The sequence below is a fragment of the Leptopilina heterotoma genome, unplaced genomic scaffold (genome assembly GCF_015476425.1).
Source record: "Leptopilina heterotoma isolate Lh14 unplaced genomic scaffold, ASM1547642v1 Lhet_134, whole genome shotgun sequence".
In the NCBI taxonomy this organism is placed as follows: Eukaryota; Metazoa; Arthropoda; class Insecta; order Hymenoptera; family Figitidae; genus Leptopilina; species Leptopilina heterotoma.
The window spans coordinates 1,448,545-1,473,976 of record NW_025110853.1 but is presented as its reverse complement, the minus strand read 5'-3'; the positions used below and the strand labels follow the sequence as shown (position 1 = coordinate 1,473,976).

The following is a 25,432-nucleotide window of genomic DNA, read 5'->3' as shown; positions in this document are numbered from 1 at the left end:
AACACAGCAGTGAGGCCTCCTTATACTACTTCATGGAATTGACTAATATAATTAAATAGTTTACTTTCTAAAACATGGACCATCTATATTTCCAGAGGTTCCGAGAAACCAGCAATTTTGATGTATGTAAGAACTCCATTTTATGTACAAAAAATAGACGCGAGTAATGATAAAAAATCGTTTTACGAAATCACGACAAATGACGCGAAAGATATAGAGGTAAACACTGTCAGAACAGAAGCAGACGCGTGCGCATTATGGAAATAGGCAAAATTACTAAAATCCTAGTCAATTTGACAAGGATTTGCAGGGTTGTTTTTGCCAGGCTTGAATTTGTTGAATCAACCTAGCGATCCCAACCATAATGATTAGGAATCCTTATTACTTTTACTAGATTAAGATTAACTATTGAGTCATAGTTAATAATACCATCGAGATTTTTTTCGGTGAAAAAAATGTAAAATTGATAGAAAAAGAATAATTGCAAAGTTTAAAGAAAATGTGATAAACAAATAAAAGAATTGACTACATAAATCAGATTATGATTACAGCTTAACGATTAGATACGAGATTACAAATTGCGAGAGCATGATGGGTGAGATTTTATCTCCCGCACTAATCGCTTCTTAGAAAATCTCCAAGTTTCAAAAGGGCTGGCAATGTGTGAGAAGAAAAAGGAAAAAAGCATTGAATTATATCTATATATATACATAAAGAAAGAGGGAGAGAGAGAAAAGTTTGGGTTACTTCGAGGGGCGATCGATCAAATATAGAAAGTTTAGCGAACCAACTAGTAGCACCGACAACAGTGAGAAGGAGTCATCCGGAAGATCCTCTCCATCTGTCAGGTTTCTCTGTAAACAGAAAAGTATTTCCGTTTAATAAATCATGTTCAAGCCGTATATACACATATATTCCTATACAATCTTAAGAGAGGTATTTGCAACAGGACATAATTTATTCATAGATTTCTTTCTGATGGCATTAAAACTTTAATATATCGATAAATTTACTTATTGTATACTTGAGAAGAGTATGCGGGGAAAAAAGATTTATACGGAAATATAAACTTTACTGGTTTCCACAAATATTCGATAAAAGTTTATTATTAAAACAAAAAGTTGTCATATTATTAAGAATTATTATAAATTAAAATTACAAAGTTTGTTATTTTTAAATAACAACTTCAATTTTTTAATAATTTATTCATATTCAAAATTTTGAAAAAATTACTTATTAACTAATTAAATATTATTTTCGAAAATTTTAGTAAAATTCTTCGAAAGAATTCATATAGGAATATTGCTGAGTAAACAGGCTGCAATATTGTCGTAAAATTGACACAAGCTCACGTCATGCTTGCCGCGCAAGATTGCAATAAGTTTACTGCAAATAATTTTATTCTATGAAATTAATAAATTGTAATATCATGAAAAATAATTTATAGCAGCAAGCTTACTGCAAGATTATTTCCTGTCTGGGTACACTGAGAAAAAAAATTAATACTATTGAATTCAATTTTTTTCAAGATTTCTGTATTGAAATAAGTAAATATGTACCAAACAAATTTGAGTTAAACTCTAATCACAGTAACTGTTTTTATCAAAATTGTAACAACTGCACCTAGTCTCCCCTATTAAAATATAATCATTTATAATAGACAACTAGAAGCATAATGTTGTCTACACTGTAAACAATTTAGGGAGTTAACGGACTCGGGAGTAGGGAGTTAAATTTTTCGAGTTAAAAATCAACTCCAAAAGAGAGTTAATTTCTAACTCCCTTCATTCAACACCCGCGCGAGTTATTTTTTCTATGGGGAGTTAGCATTTGGGTGTTAAATATTAACTCTCTTTATTTAACTCCCCTGGCATTAACTCTTCAATGGGTGCGACTTTTATAGAATCCCCTGGGGAGTTAAAATTTTACTCCCTTTTTTTACAGTGTAGTGAAATATCAAGGTTGCCACAAATCAGGGAAAAGTCAGAGATTTTTATTACAAATACTGGAAAAAAATTCAATTTTTAGAATTCATAAGAAAATTATTCTGAATTTTGATGTCTTTTTTGTTTGCTTCATAAAAACTATAAAATTACTACGAATTCTAATATAAATCCTTCCTTTTTTTCTATTTCTGACAATAATTTCTTTTTAAACAATAAAATAAAATTATTTTTAAATACCCGTGTAGAAATTTAACTATGGCCCTAATCGGGGTCAGATCTTTTGATCATTCTGTAGGCCATAACATGGCAATTTCTACACGGGTAAGTCTGGTTTTAAGCCTGATTATGATTAAAACAACTTATACATTAGTACAAATATATATTGATTAAATTTCTAATTAGAAAATGGATTTTAAGACTTGTAATTGTCTTATTTTTATTTTACCCCTTTTGTGCCCCCGCGGGAAACACAGACAGTGGATTTTATTAAAACTTGTTACTCGACGGGTTTTTGAGATCCCTGATTACGAATCTTAAGTCAGATTTTCAAAATTTTTAAAATTCAAAATGTTTCAAGCGAATATGAGCAATTTTGAAAAAAAATGTCCATCAACTTGAATTTTGAAAATTTCAAAAATCTGATTTTAGATTCGTAATCAGCGACCGCGAAAACCCCTGAGTAAGAAGTTTTAAGCAAATTTGAGCAAATTTTGAAAAATTAAATTTTGGTATTTTTTTAACAATATTTTACCTATTGTTTATAATAATTATAATAGTACTGTGTAATTTTGAATTTTTTTATATATAGTAGTTACGTTGGTGATTAAAAAAAGCTATATTAATTGTTAATAGGTTTAAAATTATAAGAGTTTTATTAAATTTTGTATAAGTGGTACATATAGGGGGAAGTCCCCTAATGCCGGACACTTCTAGTTCTTCAACAAATGACAAATCATCAGATTAAAAAATTGTCAAAAAAGTCGCGGAAGAACGTAATAATAAAGAATCAGAGTTTGTCAATAACGCGAATGACCACGATGAGAACACTAAATTGTTTTTTTTAGCGAGAAGACGTTGTATCGTATAAATTTCAAAGTGCGATTACTCCCAAGTAGAAATGTAATACTGGCATAGTACTGACCCAGTACTGACTGCCAGTATAGCAGTACTGACTCCAGTACTAAATCAGTACTGGGAAATCCCTGGCTGGTAACGCTGTCCAGTACACTGAAAAAAAAGTTCTGGTTGGAATTACCAGAAAACCTGTTTTTAACTAGAATTTCGTGTTAAATATGCCCTAACTAGATTTTTTCTGGTTAGGTTAACCAGAATTCTAGTTAATTTAACCAGAATTCTGGTTGTTTTAACTAAAATATCGTGTTAAATATACCCTAACCAGAACTTTTTTTTCAGTGTACTGATTTTTTACCGGCAGTCAGTAATAAGTCAGTATTAAAATATCACTGGCAGAACACCGCCTAATTACTGATTCGCAGGTAAAATTTAACAAATTTGGAAAATGCTGTAACGCGTTCCCTAAAACAAAATTTACCTTTAGAAGCTTATATTAATTTGTTATTTGATTATTAAAGAAAAGGGAGTAATTTATTGAATACTAATAATTGTTATTAATATTTCTGTAGTAAATAAACTTTTATGAGTAACAATAAAAATGTAAATAATTAGCAAAATTGCTTTTATTAAAATAAGTTTAAAAAAAAATTTTTTTCTTTTTTTTTTCATTAATTTATACAATCTTATTTATTTTAATTAATTACTAAATAATTATTATTATTGTTTATAATTATTTAAATTTATATTTTATGTAACACTGTTGAGAATTATACACTAAACACTTAGAACTAAGACGGAAAAATATCGCACGCACGGGGGATCGAACCCTAGACCTCGAGGACGCAAGTCGAATACACTAACCGCACAGCCACGCAAGCTTGGAAGTGATTTTACTTAAACTTCCTCTTGAATTATGGGAAGGATATATACAGTGCTATAATAATAAATTCACTGTATATTATATTTATTTAAAGAAAAATTATTATAAATATATGTTTTATATATTTATATACATTTTAACAAGACGTTATATATTAATTAATAGGTATAGCATAAAAATATGATAAAAATTATTAATTTAATTATTTATTAATTATTATTTATTTATTATTTAATTATTTATTAAAATTATAATAAAAAATGTATATATTTATACATTTTTAAAAAATAAAAAAATTTTATTATTAATAATACATAATAGTAAAAATAATTAATAAATAATAATTTATTATTATTATGATATACCTATTAATTAATAATTAATAATATATTAATTAAGTGTCTGATCTTATTGTTGATGAATAATGTTTTTAAAAATCTTGGAAAATATTTTAATAGTTAATAAATCAAACGATGTTGTTATTAATAGTGGCCGGTTTGATGCCATTATAACAAATTTTTTTTGTTTTTTAACTCCTTCGCAGTACTGATTTGGTGTTATGCCAGTTTTCTGTCAGTACTGATTTTAATACTTTTTTAACTCCGACGTATTACTGATTCGGTTTTGGAGTCAGTATACTCCCAGTACTGATCGGGTTTCAAAAGTCAGTACCGTCGGTCAGTACTGAGTCAGTACCATGCCGGTGTTTAACTCCGTCCTAACTCCGGACATTTCTACTTGGGTACCGGAGGCGCGAAAGGGTTAAGCCCAAAAATGAGTTAAATTGATAAAAGAACACGTTTGAACTGTAAATAATTTTTTAAGACTTTGTTTTTGTTTTGTTTTACAGTCCCGCGTAAAAATGGCAAATGTGGGAAAACTATGGATTAAATTTTTTTAAGACTTCACCCATAGTTACGCCACTATGGGTTAAGTATGGGTTTTGTCCAAATCCCATAGTTACACACTAAAAAAAAAGTTTTACTTTCAGCCTATTTTTGAGGCTGAATTTATGATGTAAACGGAGTCAGCCCCGTTAAACAAGGACAGACTTATGTGAAATACATGGGCTGAATTTAAGGTGTAAACGGAGTCAGACTTTTTTTTTACTGTGTAAACTTTGGTAGTTTATGAATCAAACACTTGATAAAATTTCGCCGATAGTTGTGCCATACTATGGGACAAATATGGAGTTTCTGAGAATCACTTAATTCAAGTGTACATTCTAAATTTGAATCAGTTAAATATCATAGTTTTAACCAACAATCAGTGACTAACTTTTCGCTTCTAAATTAGTCAAAAACAACTGATTGTCAGTGAAAAAATCACTGATTTGAGTAAAATTAATTAAAAAAATTAATTATTTTTGACTAATTGAATCACTTAAAAATATCTTTTAAAATAACTATTATTTTTCAATGATAATCATAGTTTTATTTTTATCTTTTTCTTTACCCAAATAATGATTTTTTATTGAGATTCACGCTATAATATTTTTATAAATTACAGCAACAATCTTTATAAATAACTATAATTTTCATAAGTTATTACTAGAACTTCTTATACTTTAAAAACTGTCCAAGCAGTAAATTTGTTAATGGTTATATTTGCGTTTACAACAAAAATAGTTTTTTCAGTAATAATTTTACTAGGAAATTTTTCTTGATAAATGCTTTTTCGGTTAGGAACAATTAATATCAATATTCAACTATTTAAAATAATTATAAACATATTTTCCGACCCGCCATGGATTTTTATTTCTAAACCCTTTATCTTAAAAAAAATTTGTTAATATAATTATCAAAACGGAAAAAAATTGTTCTTAATTTATTTTATAAATAACCAAGTCCTGCTCTACGCGAATAATCACCCAAATATTAATTTATTTCTTAGTTATTTCATGTAAAATGTTTTCGGGAGTGACTCCCGGAAGTAAAAAAAAATTATTTATGATACGTAAAATGTCACTTTTTTGTCTATTAGGGAACGTCCATAAACTACGTAGACCAATTTTTTGGAAATTTTAACCCCCCCCCTTCCCCACGTGGACGAAATTACACGTATTAGCGCCATTTTTTCCACTTATGGTAGACAATTGCTTGACCCCCCCTCCCCCTAGACGTGCTACGTAGTTTATGAACGTTCCCTTATAAATAAAATTAAAAACATAGAATAAATAAAAGTTTTTCTAGATTCTGTCCAGTGATTGACCAGAAAATCTGGCAAGTGATTAATTAGAAATGTAACGCGCTGCTTTAGCAGTCACTGGTTAAATTATCTGGCCAGTGAGTGGCAAGAAACTGGACAGTTTTCTGCTCAAAATTTAGAATAAAATAAAATTTTTTCTGGCTCTTTTTATTTTGTTTTTAATTACATATTTATTTATATTTTTGTGTTTATTCAAATATTTAAGACTAATGGCCAATTACTCTACCAATAACACTTAAATCTAAGAATGAAAAATTCGCACGCATGGGCGATCGAACCCTAGACCCCGAAGACACAACGCATGTGCGTTACCACGCAGCCACGGTGATTAGATAGTAAGTTATCATAACTACAAGTTTAAGAACTGAAGTTCTATTCCGATTGTGACCAGAATTTCTGGCCAGTGACTTGTCAGAAGTAATGATCAGAAATCATGGCCAGATAAACTGTTTAGTCACTTGTCAGAGACTTGATGGCTTATCTTGTCAAAATTTATAAAAATGTAAACTTTGGTAATGTGACAGTGAAACGATCATAACTTTTATATAAAGTTATTTTAGACTTTTCTGTTTTTGACCGTATGGAACATAAAAAAAAAATATATATATATATATATATATTACAAAAAGATATCGTCGTCGCCGCTGTTTCAAGATTCTGTAAGGGCGCCCTATCCCAAAGGGGCCGTCAAAATTTATGTCAAAATTGACCTATTTTTTACCTATAGGTCAAAAAGAGGATAAATAACGGCCTCACATTACGTTAATATAGGTCAATTTTGAGGGCAGTTTTGACCTAGGCGTCAAAATTTGACAAAGAATTCCCGCTACCCTCAAAATTTAGGTCAATTTTGAGGGCAGTTTTGACCCAGACGTCAAAATTTGACAAAGAATTCCCGCTACCCTCAAAATTTAGGTCAAGTTTGAGGGCAGCTCTGACATAGACGTCAAAATTTGTCAAACAATTTCCGCGCGCAGACTTAATGATGAGGTGAAGTTTGGCATCTTACCTAACAATGTAAGGTAATTTTAAAATTGTGTTTGCTCTTACACCTATCATTTTGACCTAATTTTGACGTTTTATTTTTACTCCCTCATTTAGTTACGTCATAATCTATGTGTAATTTGACTTTTATTTAACTACAACTTAAAAAGGGACAATAAAGGACAATAAACGTATCTATGATACGTCAAAATCTATTTAAAATTTAACGTCTTTTTAACCTATAGGTTAAAATGGGTCAAAATATATGTCAAAGTTTAATCTAATTTTTGACATATAGATAAAAAAGGTACATAACGATTGTTACATTACGTCAAAATCTATGTGTATTTTGTCATGTATTGTATGCAATTTATTAAGATGCATTGATATTAGGAAAAAATTACTTTAAATTTATAAAAATTAAAATAAATATAAAAATAGAGATAGGGGGTTGGCGCGCAGAGGGGCAAAGCTAGTATATATATATATATATATATATATATATATATATATATATATATATATATATACTAGGGGGGCTTCGCCCCCCTGCGCGCTTCGCGCGCCAACCCCCTATCTCTATTTTTCTATTAATTTTAATTTTTATAAATTTAAAGTAATTTTTTCTTAATATCAATGCATCTTAATAAATTGCATACAATACATGACAAAATACGCATAGATTTTGACGTAATGTAATAATCGTTATGGACCTTTTTTATATATATGTCAAAAATTAGATTAAACTTTGACATATATTTTGACCCATTTTAACCAAATTGACCTAAATTTTGAGGGTAGCGGAAATTCTTTGTCAAATTTTGACGCCTAGGTCAAAACTGCCCTCAAAATTGACCTATATTAACGTAATGTGAGGCCTTTATTTATCCTCTTTTTGACCTACAGGTAAAAAAATATGTCAAATTAGACATAGATTTTGACGTAATGTGAGGCCGTTATTTATCCTCTTTTTGACCTATAGGTCAAAAAATAGGTCAATTTTGACATAAGTTTTGACGGCCCCTTTGGGCTAGGGCGCCCTTACAGAATCTTGAAACAGCGGCGGCGGCGGCGGCGATATCTTTTTGTAATATAGGTAGATATATATATATATATATATATATATATATATATATATATATATATATATATATATGTATATATGTAAAAACTCGCTCTCGACTCTACAGATATTGGAAGAAAACAAGTAATACTTGAAAAATTTTTACCTGGGGATTATGATCTTCAGGAATGAATTTTTTTTAAGTTGTAGGTTTAACAGTATTTTTTTTGTATTTTTAATTTTCCAAAAAATTGTTTTTTGCCTATAACTTTAAAAAAATGTTAGGACACATATAAATGTTTTTCCCTAATTTCGTATTTTTTTGATCCATCTTCTGAGCCCTTATTGGACGTTTTTCGTCCATATTACCCGGAAATATTAAACTTTTAAAAATACCCAAGTAGAAATGTAATACTGGCATAGTACTGATCTTGTACTGACTGCCAGTATTGCAGTACTGACTCCAGTACTAAGTCAGTACTGGGAAAACCCTGGCTGGTAACGCTGTCCAGTACTGATTTTTACCGGCGGTCACACTGAGAGAAATGGATAGTCAGATTTTGATGTTAAAAAGATGATGTTACACGATACTATCATTATGCTACTGCCAACCATCACAGATGCTAAAAAAATATAGTTATGCTACCCCGTACTACCAAGATGTTACTCCTGATGATATTGATGGTAACGGTGACTATCTAGATAGCTGTCTGTATACGTAGCATTAAAGATGGTCACCCTAACCACAATTATGTTACCCACTACTATAAATTTCTCTCCGTGCAGTATAAGCTCCTTATTTAATTATTAAAGCATGGGGAGTAATTTATTGAATACTAATAATTATTATTAGTATTAATTATTATTAATTAATTTTTAGAATTCCTTTTATTAAAATAAGTTTTAAAAAAATATTTTTCTTATTTTTTCATTATTTATTTAAATTAATGACTAAATTATTATTATTACTGGTTATTAATTATTTAAACTTATACTTTATGTAACACTGTTAAGAATTATACACAAAACACTAAGAACTAAGACGGAAAAATATCGCACGCACGGGGGACCGAACCCTAGACCTCAAGGACGCAAGTCGAATACACATACCGCATAGCCACTAATGGTAAAATCGTGGGATGTCCACGCCGATGCTAATAATTGGCAAACCATTATTGGCACATTATTGGCTGCCATTAAAAAACCAATAAAAAAAAAATTTTGCTTATTAAATTTTATTAAATAATAAATTTATTTATTTAATAATTATTTTGTTTATTATTATTATTATTATTATTATTATTTATTATTATTAAAAATATTAATTTTTTTAATTAATTATTTTATAGAAATGGTTATTATTTTCTATCACATCGAAATGTGAATAACCCTTTCGTTCAGAGTCTAAAAATTATTTACCTCACATCCATCAGTGCAAAAATAGGAGAGGACGGGCAGAATAAAATTCCATAAATATTCGTGAGAATGCTGCCTCCTTATATACTTTTCAAGTTCCATGTTAATTGCGAGAGAGTTTGAAACAACACCTACTATGGGGCGTTGAGCGAACTACATACTTACTACATGATAATTTCTGCAGCGTCGGTAAGTAATTGTATGTAGTTCGCTCAACGCCCCATAGGAGGTGTTGTTTCAAACTCTCTCGCAATTAACATGAAACTTGAAAAGTATATAAGGAGGCAGCATTCTCACGAATATTTGTAGAATTTTATTTTGCCTGTCCTCTCCTATTTTTGCACTAATGGATGTGAGGTAAATAATTTTTAGACTCTGAACGAAAGGGTTATTTACATTTCGATGGGATAGAAAATAATAACCATTTCTATAAAATAATTAATTAAAAAAATTAATATTTTTAATAATAATAAATAAAAATAATAATAATAATAATTATTATTATTAAATAAATAAATTTATTATTTAATAAAATTTAATAAAAATTTTTTTTTTATTATTGGTTTTTTAATGGCAGCCAATAATGTGCCAATAATGGTTGGGAATTATTGGCATCGGCGTGGATATCCCACGATTTTACCATCAGTGGTCCATTATTAAGTGCCAATAATAAACCTAGAGAAAACCAATGGCTTCCAATATTGGACCATTAATGCACCAATGGTATAGACTAATGGCTATTTCCCATTGGGGAGTTGCTTTAAGTGTTTAAACCATTGAGATACAAAATCTGTCTTATATTGAGGCATTTAATTTCATCTTGTGTCTCATTTTAAAACATTAAAGGTGACTCAATGTTTATAAGTCACATAAAACGTCTTTTTACTGTGAGACGGATACTCGAAACACATATCGTATCTCAAAATGAAGTGCTAAATGTGTGAGACACTTTGAAACGTCTTAAAATGAGACACATATCTGTTTCAAATATGTGGACACAAGACATCTACGCGTTTCAAATATGTGGACAAAACGTCTCAAAATGAGACACTTGTTTTTGCAGTGTAGATCAAAGTCCAAAATAATAAAATACAAATTTTTATGTTTAAAGTTAATTTCGGGTATTTATAGTTTAAATTATTTGTAAATAAAATTATATGTTATTTGCTAAAAAAATTCTATAGTTATTTATTTCTTATCATTTCTTAATTACCAAAACGCGTAATGGTCAAGTTATATAAAAGAATCCAAACCGCGTTGTGGCATTTCTTGATTACCACAATGCGTTGTGGCTGAATATTATAGCAGCCACAAAGCGAACTTCGCGTAGTGGCCCTTTTCAAATTACCACAACACGTTTTGAATACTTTTTGTCATGCCACAACACGAATTTCGCGTTGTGGACAAATTGAAGGAGCCACAACGCGTTGTGGACTATATTTGCGCTCAATGAGCGTTTTCGGTCTTTGAGCCTAACATATTTTTGAGTAATCTCGCTTACAATATACAAACGGATTTGAAAATTCTGAATCAACTTTTTCAAAAAGTATTAAAAATAATTGATTTAAAGAAGAGTTTTAGTTAAAAATTCTGGAAAATAATAATTGAATTGAAATGATGAATAAAATAATTTTGAAGAAGTTATAATAACAACATTCTTATAATGTAAAAGATTTATTTAATCACTCGGTCATCTTTAATTATTATATAAAACATGAAGATATCGATTGCTCCGAGTCTTCAACTCGGAGTGATCGATATCTTCATGGTTTATAATAAATAATATTCTTATAAGTTGTTGAAATTTTTGAAAATCTTAATTCCTATGGAAAAATAATAATGATTAAATATTTATTTAAAAATGATGTTATTGATGTTTTCGAATAATTTTACAATGAAAGAAATTCGGAATTAAATGTAATAAAAATTTTTTTGAGTATCTAATTATTTTTAGAGTGAATCGAAATATTTTTTAGGGTCAAGGAAAATGTCAAAATTTTGTTTGGAAATCAGGGAAAAGTCAGGGATAAACAAAATTAACTTTTTGTGGCATCCCTGAATATTTAAAATGGTAATAATAAATAATAATAATAATAAATAACAATAATAATAAAATACAAGATGAATTTAAATCTATAGTGCAATAATTCTGCCGTTTGAAATAAAAACTTAGGTAACTGACATTTATATCGAAACGAGAAAATAAGGAAAAACTGTTTGCTTTCAAAACCCTAATAAAAATTAAAAAATTGTTCAATTCAACTTCACATACTGGGTATAATGATGGTGCTCTATTTAATTACACTACCGTCGGGAATTATCGGTACGGCTGCACACGCACGGCCCAAAAACATACAAATCTTTAAATCACGATTTTTTTGTAAATACAAATGTCAGAAAATTAACAAATATACCATTCGAAAGATTATTAAATACTACAATTAATGGTACATAACTGAAAATTTTAATAATTTATAAAAAGATTGCAGCAATCGACAAATTTGACAAAAAAATTTTAAAAATACAATTTTTTTGGAAATTTTTTCAACCCCTGCACATTTTTTAATAATTGCAAAAAAATTTTGAAACTTATATAGGTGTGATCATTTAAGTCTCAACTTTAATTTAAGACCAAAAGTGTTTAAAAATCTTATTCGGTTCGTGAGATATCATTATAAACGTCCGAGCATGTTTTTTGACAAATGCATTGAATTAGTCGATTTTGAACGGTTTTTGGCTGAAAATGCTTGGACGTTTATAATGATATCTCACTAACCGATTGAGATTTTTAAATTTTTTTGGTCTTAAATTAAAGATGAGACTTAAATGATCACACCTATATAAGTTTCAAATTTTTTTTGCAATTATTAAAAAATGTGCAGGGGTTGAAAAAATTTTGTATAAAAATCTTTGTATAAATTATTAAAATTTTCAGTTATGTACCATTAATCGTAGAATTTAATAATCTTTCGAATGGTATATTTGTTAATTTTCTGACATTTGTATTTACAAACAAATCGTGATTTAAAGATTGGTATGTTTTTGGGCCGTGCGCGTGCAGCCGTACCGATAATTCCCGACGGTAGTGTATGAAATAAAAAATTAATTATTTAAACAAATTATATGAAAAAATGCACTTGCGTGTTTTTCCGAATGCAAATATGAAGTAAAAAGTTAGGTAAAGTCCTTTGCGTAGTTGCTCAACAAAAATGTACGCGAGCTCGGTCCTCCGATTTGATGGAAAAACTTACCTAACTGACAATGACGTCATGTGGTAAGGGGACGGCTGCTTGCTGCTTGCGACCCGAGGATAAACCGAGTTTAGCCGAATGCAGTTAAGTAGTCGTTCGGCTCTGTCTCGACTGACTTTTTGACGGAATAACTTAGGTAATTGCAAGCGTTGCAGATGCAAAGTTTTTATTTCAAATCCAACGCTCAGACTCGACTACTTATTTGATACAAAAAACACACAAATGCCTTTAACTAAGTTTTTCCTTCAAATCTTACATTCGAGCTCGTAGCTTCGTTTGTTTTTTGGACTACGCAAAGTCCTTTCCTTAACTTTTTATCAAATATTCCTTCATTTTCTGCAATTTCTTAGATTTTTAATATTAATTTTTTACAAACAATAATTTGCAAAAAAAATTTAAACTATAACTATTAGACGCAGTTTTTTCTTACGAGTTCATTGATACCAAAAACTCATTTTTCACCAAAATGTCAGTTAACTAAGTTTTTATATCACACGGCAGAATTAATAGTACATGTTATTAAACCAACAGTACCTATTTGTATTCGAATGATATTGATTCAATAGCATTTTTTTCTCAGTGTGCTACAAGATTATTTCCTGTCTGGTTATTCAAGAGGAAAATTGTTTAATAAATAAGAAAATAAAATCACATAAATGTATTTTAAATAAAATATTTTAAAAGTACAGAAAAAAAATATCTTCATCTGAAATTTTTTCGTTCTTCTTTTTCAAAAAAATATAAAGTCGTTGATGTAGATTCATTTTTTGCGCATATATATCTAAGAAAAGCAACACGTGACAGTTTGTTTCTGATTTAGTTGTGCAACTTGAAAGGACCCTTTACGCCCACACAAGAGTTTCTCAAGTTTGTTAGATTTGCTTTGTTTCTTGTAAATTTATATCAGCGACTATATACTCGAATTCAAATATAACGTATATAGTAAAACTGTAAAAGCTGACAGTCTTAACAGTCATGGGGGTTTTGCTGAGAGAATTCCCTTGGAAGTTTTTCACCAAAAGAGACACGTGACATTTTCACGGTCTTTGAGAATTTCAAGGAGTAAACGCGTTTTCCAAGGGGGAAAAACTAGACATCGAGATAACAGTACATTTACATTCATTTCGCCTGAAGAGACGAGAGGAACGATTACTTTTTAGCGAGAAGACAAGTTTTTTTCTTTTTTTCCTCTTCTGTTCATCTCCTACTTTCTGATCCCTCCAATAGAACAAGTTTCTTATCTCAAAAGATTTTTAGATGAAAAATAAAAAAATTTAAAACCACCAAGTAATTGGTCTTTTTGAAAATTTTTTCTAAATTGCAAAATTTGTTTAGAATTATTATTTTTATCACTTTTCTATATTTAATTTTTGTCGAATATTTTTAAAAATAGGTTTATTAATATCATAATTTTTCTCTTAAAATAAAGAATATCAATTTACTTGAATTTATTATAATTTTTAAATTATTTATAACAATCCGATAAATATTTAAATCAAAAAATAAGTAAACAGTAATTATTGTTAATAGGTACTTTTCACGGACAGTAAGAATATATTTTTCAATTATTTAAAAAAAAGTTAAACTAAAAATTATTAATACAATAGTACTTATAGTTTACTAATTTTACAATATAGAATTTAATATTTCACATTTTCTAAAGAAAAACAATCAAATCTATAAACTGTAAAATGTGAGAATTAATTTTAATTAAATATTTTTTTCCAATAAAAAAAAGAAAGACAAAATATCTTGCACCTCTACAATCCCGGGAATTTTCTCCTTTTATAAACACCTTAATTCTGATTCAATTGGAATCTTATTATTGGAATTTGATTTCAGTTAGAGAAACATTTTTATTATAAAAAAATATTTTTTTCTACTTTTTCTCCATCATTGAACTCTCTCGTTTAAATCCCTTCTACATAGAGTGCAATATAGTCTCCAGCTGATTATTTAATAGAAAAGAAGGAGAAGAAGAAGTCCTGGGGACGGAGAAACCCTGCACCGTTAACGATTTATCGTGAGGACGTTGTCTGTAAAATCAACTTTTACGAGCATCCAAAACAGAAAAAATTAAATTAAATTCCACATCTCTCACTTTAAAGTAATTTGAAAATGTTAGTTTAATAAAATAACAATTTACTTCTTAAGTATATAAGAAACTATTTTCAAAAATTCTTCTCTCTAATCAACGTTACAAAATTTATATCTTTCTTAAAAAACGGAAAATTAATTCTTAAATGTATTTCAAAAAAATAACTCTACACAATATTCCAAGAAATAGAAATAGAAATTTATATTTGTTATTCTTGAAATATTCCTTAATACAGAAAAACCTAAAGTCACTTGAATCGCATTTCAGAATTTTTCAAGTTTTTAACTTTTATATTTTATTTTTAAATATTTTTAATATTTTCAAAAATGTTTCTTTCCATTTCAACATAATTTAGAACCTAAAATTGTGTTTTAATTTCAAATATAAGAGTACTGAAATTCTTCTATCAATTTAGAATTTAGAATCTCTATGCCTGGTTGCTGGACACCCAAAATCTGAATTTTTCTCCAGTTCTAAAAATTTAATATTGATTACAGTATTTCTGATAAAATTCCCTAATTGATCTCTAATTTCCTTGAACTAATTTTAATTTCCCTAAATTTTCCCTGAATTCCCTGATCTGTGTCAAAAAATATTTTAAAATATATTTCTGAAAGATACACTAAAATATTTTAAAAAATTAAAAAGTCTACAATATCCAAGAATAAAGAAAATTTGTTTTCAAAAATTTTTTTTTCTCGAGAAAGAAGATAGAAAATTACTATGAATATTCAAGAAACGTATATTTTTAAAATTTTACTGTATATACTCTCCAAGAAAATAATTTTGCAATATTCTATAAAAAAAATATTTTCACAATAATATTCTAAAAGAATTTAAGGAAAAATAATACCCTCGATAATATCTTATTGCAGAATATTAATGCAGAAGAAAACATTAAAAATATAAATTATAATTGTCTAAAATTCTCTGCAAATAATTTAAACATGTTTCAAGTAAATATTCATAAAATATTAAACGATAAAAAAAATTTTTTCATTACTTCAGGAAAATAGTTTTAGAATATTCGAGAAGAATGTTTTCTAATAGTATTATTGAAAATAATTCTCCAATATTTCCAGAAAAATATTTAATATAATTTTAGTAAATAATTTTCGGCCGTCACATATATGTGATTCTCCAAAAACCGGTCACTTTTAAGTTGATAAAAATTTTTTTTTTAATGTTTAAAAATTGAACTTTCTTTTATTAATTACTGTTCATTGGTATTTAAATAAACTATATTTGAAGTAGGTACGCTACAAAACTATTTAAAGTTTAAAAATAATATTAAAATTATTTAAATTTCACCAGGATCATTTTGAATTTTTTCACGTCGCTCTTTTTCGACATTTGCTTTTTTCTGTTTGTTTAATTATTCTTTTATGTTAGACAATCCATATCAACTATATTTATTTTAAATTACATTTATTAATAAACATTAGTTTTCGTGTAATTAGCACTTTTCGCGTAATTGAAATGAGATGTGAAAAGTAAACAGGAAAACTAACCTCATCAGAGGCGTAACATCGAGGGGCACTGAAATTCATATTTCTTCTATATAGGTATTATTAATTGAATTAAATGATTTATTTTTATCATTTTTAAAATTATATTTAAAAATATATGAAAAGATTAGATAAATTTCAACTTTATTACCTATTTTAAAAAAAGTTTTAGGCACGGGCACACTTTTTACTTGTTTCGCACCTACCACGTGCAAATGTTTTGACACGACAAAGGACTCCACGACAATGGAAATTTGTACGAAATCCATTATTACATATTTTAAACAAAAGTAAATAAAAAAATGGCTAGGTATACACTTTTGTCCTACCAAACTGTAAGTTTTCATCCGTTTTTTATTGATATTTATATTGAAATATTAAAGTTATGACAGCGCACGACAAAGGAATGAATAAAAATACGCAGTGTTTTTCTAGTGTTTTTTCTTAAAAATATGAAAAATATAATTTATTTTCCAATTTCTCTTGGAGATTTGAAAAGTGACATGTTTTTTCTTCAATTTCCAATTGATTTTTATATAAAAAGTGCACGTCTTATAGTTTATTTATACACGTTTATCCTTTGTCGTGCCAGCATGGAGATTTTTAAAGACACTTATATTTTAATAATTATCAATAACTATATTGATGTATTAAAAAATTTCATTGATAAAAATTGAAGCTTTTGAGTTAATCTTTCATAATATTTATTGAATAATTAAAGATAGTTCTTTTTTTATAAGTAATAGTACTTTAAAGTTTGGTACTCAGAGGTAAAGACATATTGAATTGCTGTTTTCCAGCTGTTAAATGTTGTTTTCCACTAAATTTGTGTTAAAAAATTATCGTTTTTTATAAAGGGTATAATAAGTGATGTTTAAATAATATGTTTGTACAATGTTAATATTTAAATGTTAAGTTTTTTAGAAGATATAATTCAAAGACATGAAATTGCCCACTTTCAGGAGAATCACCCATATAGGAAAAGTGCCTTACGAGAAAAAAGCATTGCAATATTTAGTATCCTAGGACAATATTTGATCATCGACGTATGAAAATGATTGTTTAAATATTAAAGGAAAATATTTTAAAAATTCTGCATGGAATTGAGCCTCCGGAAAGTATAACAACACATAAAATTCTGACCGACATGCTAATTCAATGGGCGTCAGAATTTTATGTGTGGTTATACTTTCCGGAGGCTCAATTATTATACCAAAATATTCCAAAAACATTCTAGAAAAATATTTCTAAAATATTACAAAACTGTTTCTAAAATACTTTAGGAAATAAAGTAATAAATTTTAGTTTCTGAAGAGGACGATTGTATCGTCGAAACGTTAAAACGGAGTGTTTTTATTTTAACCTGACTTGGATAGATTGATAGTATTTCATCTCTAATTTATACAATAAAAAATATTATTAAAATAATCATAAAATATTTACAAAATGTTCATATACAATATTATAAAAGTATATCCATAAAATACTGTAGTGAGCTATACCTATCTAAAATAACATCAACTAAAGTATTCCTAAAACATTCAAGAAAAATATTTCAAGAATATTTCAGGAAATATTTCAAAACTATCGTTGAAAAATATTTTTAAAAATTTTTGGAAAAAAAATTCTAAAATATTCCTTCAAGTAAACAATATTTGCAATATTATATAAATAAAATATTTACAGTATAGTTCGACACGAAATATAATTTTAATAATATGGACAAAACTATTCTGAAAATTTTGATGAATAATGTATAAAGGTTGGACGAGAAAAAAGATTTATTTTATATCATAAAAAAAGGGAAAGTTAACAATTTTCATTAAAATTCCATTTTGCTCGTCCGTTTTGTTGAATTCATTTGAGATTCACTGACACCACAAATTCTCTCTGCTTTTCCAGTCGTATAAGCCACGTGCAAAAGCGTATTTTAGCCTGACGTCAGGGACAGTGCACTAGCATTATTAGGTTCCACCCCTATCAGGTACGTTCTCGCGCTATATGTGTTCCAATGCTTTTAAAAAAATACATTTTATTCCATTAAATTATTTCCATTTTTTCTCTGGTGATGATAATTTTTTTCTTTCCTTGTTATCAAAAAAAATAAAAACATTTTTTTTCAAAAAACGTTTCCATCTCTTTTGTTACGATGCAAAATACTCATATTTGAAAGAAACGAGAATAAAAAGAATAAATAACGATTTTATAAATCAAAAAATTTGTTTTTTAATTAAAACAATATATTCTCTAATTAAAATGTATTTCTAAAAGGCAAATCTTTTTTTAACAAAAATATTGTTAGCATATTCGACAAAGAAGGCAAGAACATGCTTATTCAGAAAAAGGCAAGAACGTGCTTATTCAGAATATAAAGTAACAACAAACGAATTCGAAAATTAACCTTTTATGTCAAATTTCAAATGGTACTTTTGTACAATTGTTTTACGAATAATTACTTTTATTTCGTTTCATTGAGAATCATTTTTTTAATATTTTGTTTTTCTAATATGAAAAGTATTATTGATATAATATTCTTGATAATTTAAAATCTGACTGAAAAAGTTAATTTTCGAATTCGTTTGTTTTTACTTTATATTCTGAATAAGCACGTTCTTGCCTTTTTTCTGAATAAGTATGTTCTTGCTTTCTTTGTCGAATAAGTATGATATTGCGCTAACCAGACGGTTTGTAATTCTATTCTAATTTCTTTAAGGGCAGGTGGGAGAAAAAGTCGGGATTTTATTTTATTTTTTGGAAAATATAGAGAAACTCTCTGGGACCCGCTCCCTTCTCGAAATTTAGCAAAACTTTGATAAATAATTATTGAAAAAATTATTTAAACATTCGGAAACGGTTGAACGGTTTGGAATTGACGTCTCATTTTGAGAGGATAAAATATTTCGGGTTCATATTTGGAGGGGTGATAGAGGAATTTCACTCACTGAGGCGCCTCCTTTTCCATTTTTGCAATAATTTTGCGGGAAAATTCTTTTATTAAGGATTGAGACATTTTTTTAGTTCAGCCGCGGCCACAAGCTCGAATTGGCGCCACCTTCTTGACCACTGACACATAGATCCACTTGTCTGTGTGCTCGCCGCCTTATTGTTCGTTACTTTTGCCAAAAATGCAAATTTTTAACTTTCTTTTTCAATAGTATACTTTTTTCCAAAATTACTTGCAAATTTGGAGAATATTCTTCATCAGCACGCTTTCCTCTAATTATCCTGACAAATCCGAAGGAGATATCTCAAGTTATTTAGGAGTGAGATTGAAAAAAATTGTTCATAGATAATTTTTAATTAAACGAACATTTTTTTTAATTTAAAAAATTACCAAATTATCATATTTAACAAATTTAGAAAAAAATTGAAAACAATTTATTATATTGTAATAATATTATAGATTTATAGGTATTTTTAAGGTAGCTCCATCTGTGACACGAATTTGAATGTTTGAAATTTCAGTTTCCGACAAGCTCTTGAGCGATAGACTGTAAATTTGAATCTGACGAATGGTTTTATTTAACTTATAAATATAAAAAGTTGTCTTCGAATATAAAAAAAATGTAGGGTCAGATGGGGTAAATAGAAACAAGGGGTAAATCGAAACAGTAGTTATTTCAGTTAAATAAAAAATTTTAAAAATAAATACGACCTTACATCTTGAAGCTTATATCACCCCCAACAAGTTCTAAGTATTTTCCCATTTTCCGTTTGTCAATTAGCAGCAGTATATACAAAAATATTTCCTATTGCATAAAAAATTGAAAATCAAAGAAGACACCCTTTCACTTTTTTGACTCGCATTTGGAAAAAAATAAAGTAAAAATTCATACTAAAATTTATAATTATCTCTTATTAATACTACAACAAAAATCAACTTTGATTTTTTCATTTTGCAAACTTTAATAAAAAATAGAAGACTGTTTCTATATACCCCTAAAAACTGGAAATTCGGGGTAAATAGAAACAGCAGAAATTTCAATAATATTTCTTATAATATGAATGAGAAAATTATTTCTATCAAATACAACACTATAATAAGAGAGAATAAGAGATAACGGGAGAGAATGAGAGAGAATAGGAGAGAACAAACCTTTATTTGTGTAATGTGTTTCAACTTTTGGCATGGTTTATTTTTATACTTATGTAATGCATTATTATTTATTAGTTTGAATTATTTTATAAATGACACAATTTTTTATGTAATTCTTTGTATCTTTTAACATTTCCATACTTGAAATTGATTTTTTCTTAAATTTTGCAAGAAATAATCAACTTTTTCTATTTACCCCTAAATTTTTGCAAAGTTGAAAAATTTAGGAGTAAATAGAAACAGTTGATTATTGCGATTTAATGATATACCCATATTTTTTACTTCGCTATAAAATTTGTTCCACGGAAGTGGCATAATAACTCAATACACAAAAAACCGAAAGTATTCCGATTTAAAAGAAAAAACTTATGTTATTAGTGAAACTTAGCAAATCTGTTTCTATTTACCCCAACTGACCCTAATATAATTTGAAAAAAAACTGCTATAAAAAAACAAATTTTTAAAATTAAAAGGTAGGGGAAAGGCTTGCAAGTTGTCCCACTTGCGTTATTTTGTATTGTAGAAATGCCATAATTAAAAACGCGACTGATATTGTTGTCAAATGATTAGTTATTACTTTTCATGATCTTTTGGAGCAAAATGAAGCAATAAAAATGTTATTGTTAAACAAATTCTGAAATTGACTTGTGGAAAAATTAAAAATGTGACTTTTTCATGTGCTTACAAATGAAATATTTTTATGGATAATTTAAGTTACAATTTTTTTCTGAGTTGCTTTTTTAATCAATTTTCATAATTCAAAAGGAATTTTTAAAATTGGTAACTTTTAGGTAACTTTGATAATACTTTTAACTTGAATTTAACCTACTTTTTAAAACCTGAACGTAAAAAAAATGTTGTGCCAAAATTTTCTTCATTTTCTTCCGTGGTTTGTAGAACTATACCCATATAAGTCTCATTTGTTATAATCTCATGGAAGAACATAAATTTGTAAAAAGAATTGACCTAACATTAATATATTTAGTTATAAGAATAAACGGAAAAATTTAGTTCTTATTTAGGGACTAGAATTTTTTTTAGGAAATATTTAAGTCACGCAATTGTGATTTAAGAGATTAGGATTATTATCCTAGCTAGAAATAGAATATTCGTCCTTGAACAACGAAAAAATAAACTGCAAGATTAAGGACAGGGAGGAGCGTACAGCGATCAGACAAGGGAAAGAACTTCTATAACTTACTTTTGGAGAAAAGTTCCATGTAATTAATTAATGAAACATTACTTGAATTTTTTAACTTAACTCATTAGTCTTTTTTCATTTAATCTTTATATGAGGAGAAACTTTTATTCTCTTAATCTGCTTCAATATATACTAGTTTTATTTCATTTTTCTTCATTTCATTTATTTCATGATTTTCTTTATTTCATTCCAATTTTTCGTTGATGTCTATTATTTTGTTTCTATTATTATTTCCCTTCTTGTTTTGTATTATTTGTTTCAGATTTATTTTCTCTCTCGTAATTTGCACTCAATATTTGTCTATTGTAGATTATATGAGACATAGGTATGCTTTAGGAAACATAATTTAATTGCAACATTTCTTTGATTCAGAGAAACTTTTTTCTTCACTGGAAAAAAAAATTATTTATTATTTGTTTATTTGTTTACAATGAATACATATTTTTATTTATTCACTTAAAACTTTATATAAAATTCTTTTTATCTATACTTTTATTTTAGTTATTTTATTATTTACCTATCTCATAATATTTTAATACCTTTTTTTCGACAGAGAAAAAATTATTAAAAAAATTTATTTCTGTTGTAATTTTTAATTTTTTTAATGACAAAAGAATTCTTTCAATGCATTTTTTATAGAAAGTTCTTTGTGTAAATAGAATTAATCAATTAATTATTAACTATTATTAATTGGTATAAAATACAGTATGTACTGTGACCAAGGGAAACTAACAATTAAATTTAATTTAATAAAACTAGAATTTTACTTTAAAATAAATCAATGATAATTTCCTTAGACTCTATTTGCTATTTAAATTTTAATTAGTCAAATACGCTTTCAGTCTAATCAACAATTAATTTCTCATGTCTCTCACAAATAAATTTTACTTTAAATAAATGCTCAGTTGAGCGCCAGTTATTTTACTTATTTATCAAATTACGAAAATAACAAAATAATTTATTACTCAAATAAAAATTAGACAACTAAAAAAAATAATAATGAGACTCTAATAATTCGGGTGAGATTCTATTGAGAACGCCACTGAAAGCACATGGCGTGAAACACAAATTTTAACTAATACTTCTATAAATGGACTCACCGATGTTGAAAGGAATAGGTTAATAAATTGAACGCTGGCTAATCCAAACACAATTTATTGAAGTGGTACGCTGGTTCTTCTCGTTAAACTCACACTTAATTTCGTTGAAAAACTTGTGAGATTTCGAAAAGGCGTCACTCACTGTCCATTCTCTCAATCAAATAATAATCCAAAAAAATATCCCAAACTTAAAGGCTAATCGCCACACAAAATAGTCTTCTTAACACTACACAAACTCTCTCTTTACTTAATATACAAAGTCAACGACAGACGCGAATTGTTCGTAATAATGAATTTCTCAAAATTTTACTATCGAAATACACGCCGTTCGTTATTATTATTATTATTTCCCTATTGAAAATCTCCATATGGGAAACCACATGGGAAACCACATGGGATCCTATGTCAGAAATCATGTAAAACCCTACTACTTCCATGAAGGAAACCACGTGGTTTATTATGTGGTTTCCCATGTCAAACTATATGGGAAATTGAGACAGGATTTTAGTTAGGAATAGACATGGGGAATTTGAACAGTTCATCTATGCATAAAACCATATCAAATCCCACATGTTTTTCCCAGTCAAATCCTAAACCGAATCCCATGTGAAAAACAGTATCATTTATTTATAATTATTTTCCCAAGTCAATCCCCAAGTGAAAAACAGTATCATTTATTTATAATTATTTTCCCATGTCAAATCCTAAACCAAATCCCATGTGAAAAACATTATCCGCCTTATTGAATATCCCTACATGGGAATCCACTTGGAATTTTACAAGGGATTTTACATAGGATTTTATATGGGAATTGACATAGGATTTCATGCAAGATTTCACCTAGGATTTAATGAGATATCACATAGTATTTTATTTAAGATCCAATGAAGAAATTTTCAAAGGATTAAAAATTATTTAATAAAAAATTAAATAATAAATAGTATTAGTGTTACAAGTCATCAAAAAAGTAAAAAAACGATCATTTGAAACACGTCCTCTCTGCTACAGGTTCTCAGCTTTTATATACTTTAAGAATCGTCTCAACAGCGAGAGAAGTCACTTTCGCCACCTAGCGGTGGATTTACATGGGATTTTACTTAAGAATTCATTTGGGAATTTATTTCTACTTAAATTCCTAAGTAAAATCCCATGTAAATCCCCACGTAGGAAACCACATGGAATCCTACGTGGTATTCCACCTGGTTTCCTTAGTAATGTTAAAGATTACTGTCGCTCCTATACTTTCACCTCTAGGTGGCGAAAGTGACTTCTCTCGCTGTTGAGACGATTCTGGAAGTATATAAATGCTGAGAACCTGTAGCAGAGAGGACGTGTTTCAAATGATCGTTTTTTTACTTTTTTGATGACTTGTAACACTAATACTATTTATTATTTAATTTTTTATTAAATAATTTTTAATCCTTTGAAAATTTCTTCATTGGATCTTTAATAAAATACTATGTGATATCTCATTAAATCCTATGTGAAATCTTCCATGAAATCCTATGTCAATTTTCATATAAAATCCTATGTGAAATCCCTTGTAAAATACCAAGTGGATTCCCATGTAGGGATATTCAATAAGGCGGATAATGTTTTTCACATGGGATTTGGTTAAGGATTTGACATGGGAAAATAATTATAAATAAATGATACTGTTTTTCACTTGGGTATTGACTTGGGAGAATAATTATAAATAAATGATACTGTTTTTCACATGGGATTCGGTTTAGGATTTGACTGGGAAAAACATGTGGGATTTGATATGGTTTTATGCATAGATGAACTGTTCAAATTCTTCATCCCACATAGCACAATAATTTTCTGCAAATTTGCGGCAAGTTTTCAAAGACAAATTTGAAAACTTGCCTGGCAAATTTGCAGCAAACTTGCGGTAAATACCAAAATGTCCGTTTGGTGGCAAGTTTGCAGAGCAAATTTGCAGAAAACTTGCGTGGCAAGTTTGGCTTTGAAAACTTGCCGCCAATTTGCAGAAAATGATTGTGCTATGTTGGATGTCTATTCCTAACTAAAATCCTGTCTCAATTTCCCATATGGTTTGACATGGGAAACCACATAATAAACCACGTGGTTTCCTTCATGGAAGTAGGGTTTTACATGGTTTTTGACATAGGATCCCATGTGGTCTCCCATATGGGGATTTTCAATAGGGTACTCTCTATACTCTCACAATACAATTCTCAAATCATATATGTCTACACCGGCGTTTTACGCACTTTCTTTGCCTTTTTCATACAGCAAGCACATGTTGACTCAAAACGGAAATGAAAAATCAACACACAAACCAAAATTAAAAACAATTAATAATACTCGTTAGCATATAAAATAAACTTTAAACTAGATATTAATTACTCTAAACAAAATAAATTTTCGTAAGAAAGAATTAAAAATTAAACAATTTTTCTAAATAATAATAAGGAATAATTCAAATATCGAACGGAAACGTCCATTTTTATCGCAGGGGCGGAACTATATAGGGCGCTACAATAAAATCACAATTTATAATCGCCAGTGACAAACCACTTTGTCACAATTCCCCCCCTTTGGCCGGTACTAGCCCGTAGTACCGCCCAGAATCACAAAAGA

At 28.3% G+C, this 25,432-nt stretch overlaps 1 protein-coding gene across 6 annotated transcripts in view; it reads right to left on the bottom strand.

Moving 5' to 3' along the window:
• Window positions 1–25,432, bottom strand: part of LOC122497580 (dopamine receptor 1-like) — a 553,069-nt gene that overhangs the window by 49,753 nt on the left and 477,884 nt on the right. For all 6 annotated transcript variants that reach the window (XM_043604793.1, XM_043604789.1, XM_043604794.1 and 3 more), the window contains one exon: window positions 788–854. In XM_043604793.1, the coding sequence (XP_043460728.1) occupies window positions 788–854 (67 nt within the window). The remainder of the gene's footprint in view (window positions 1–787; window positions 855–25,432) is intronic.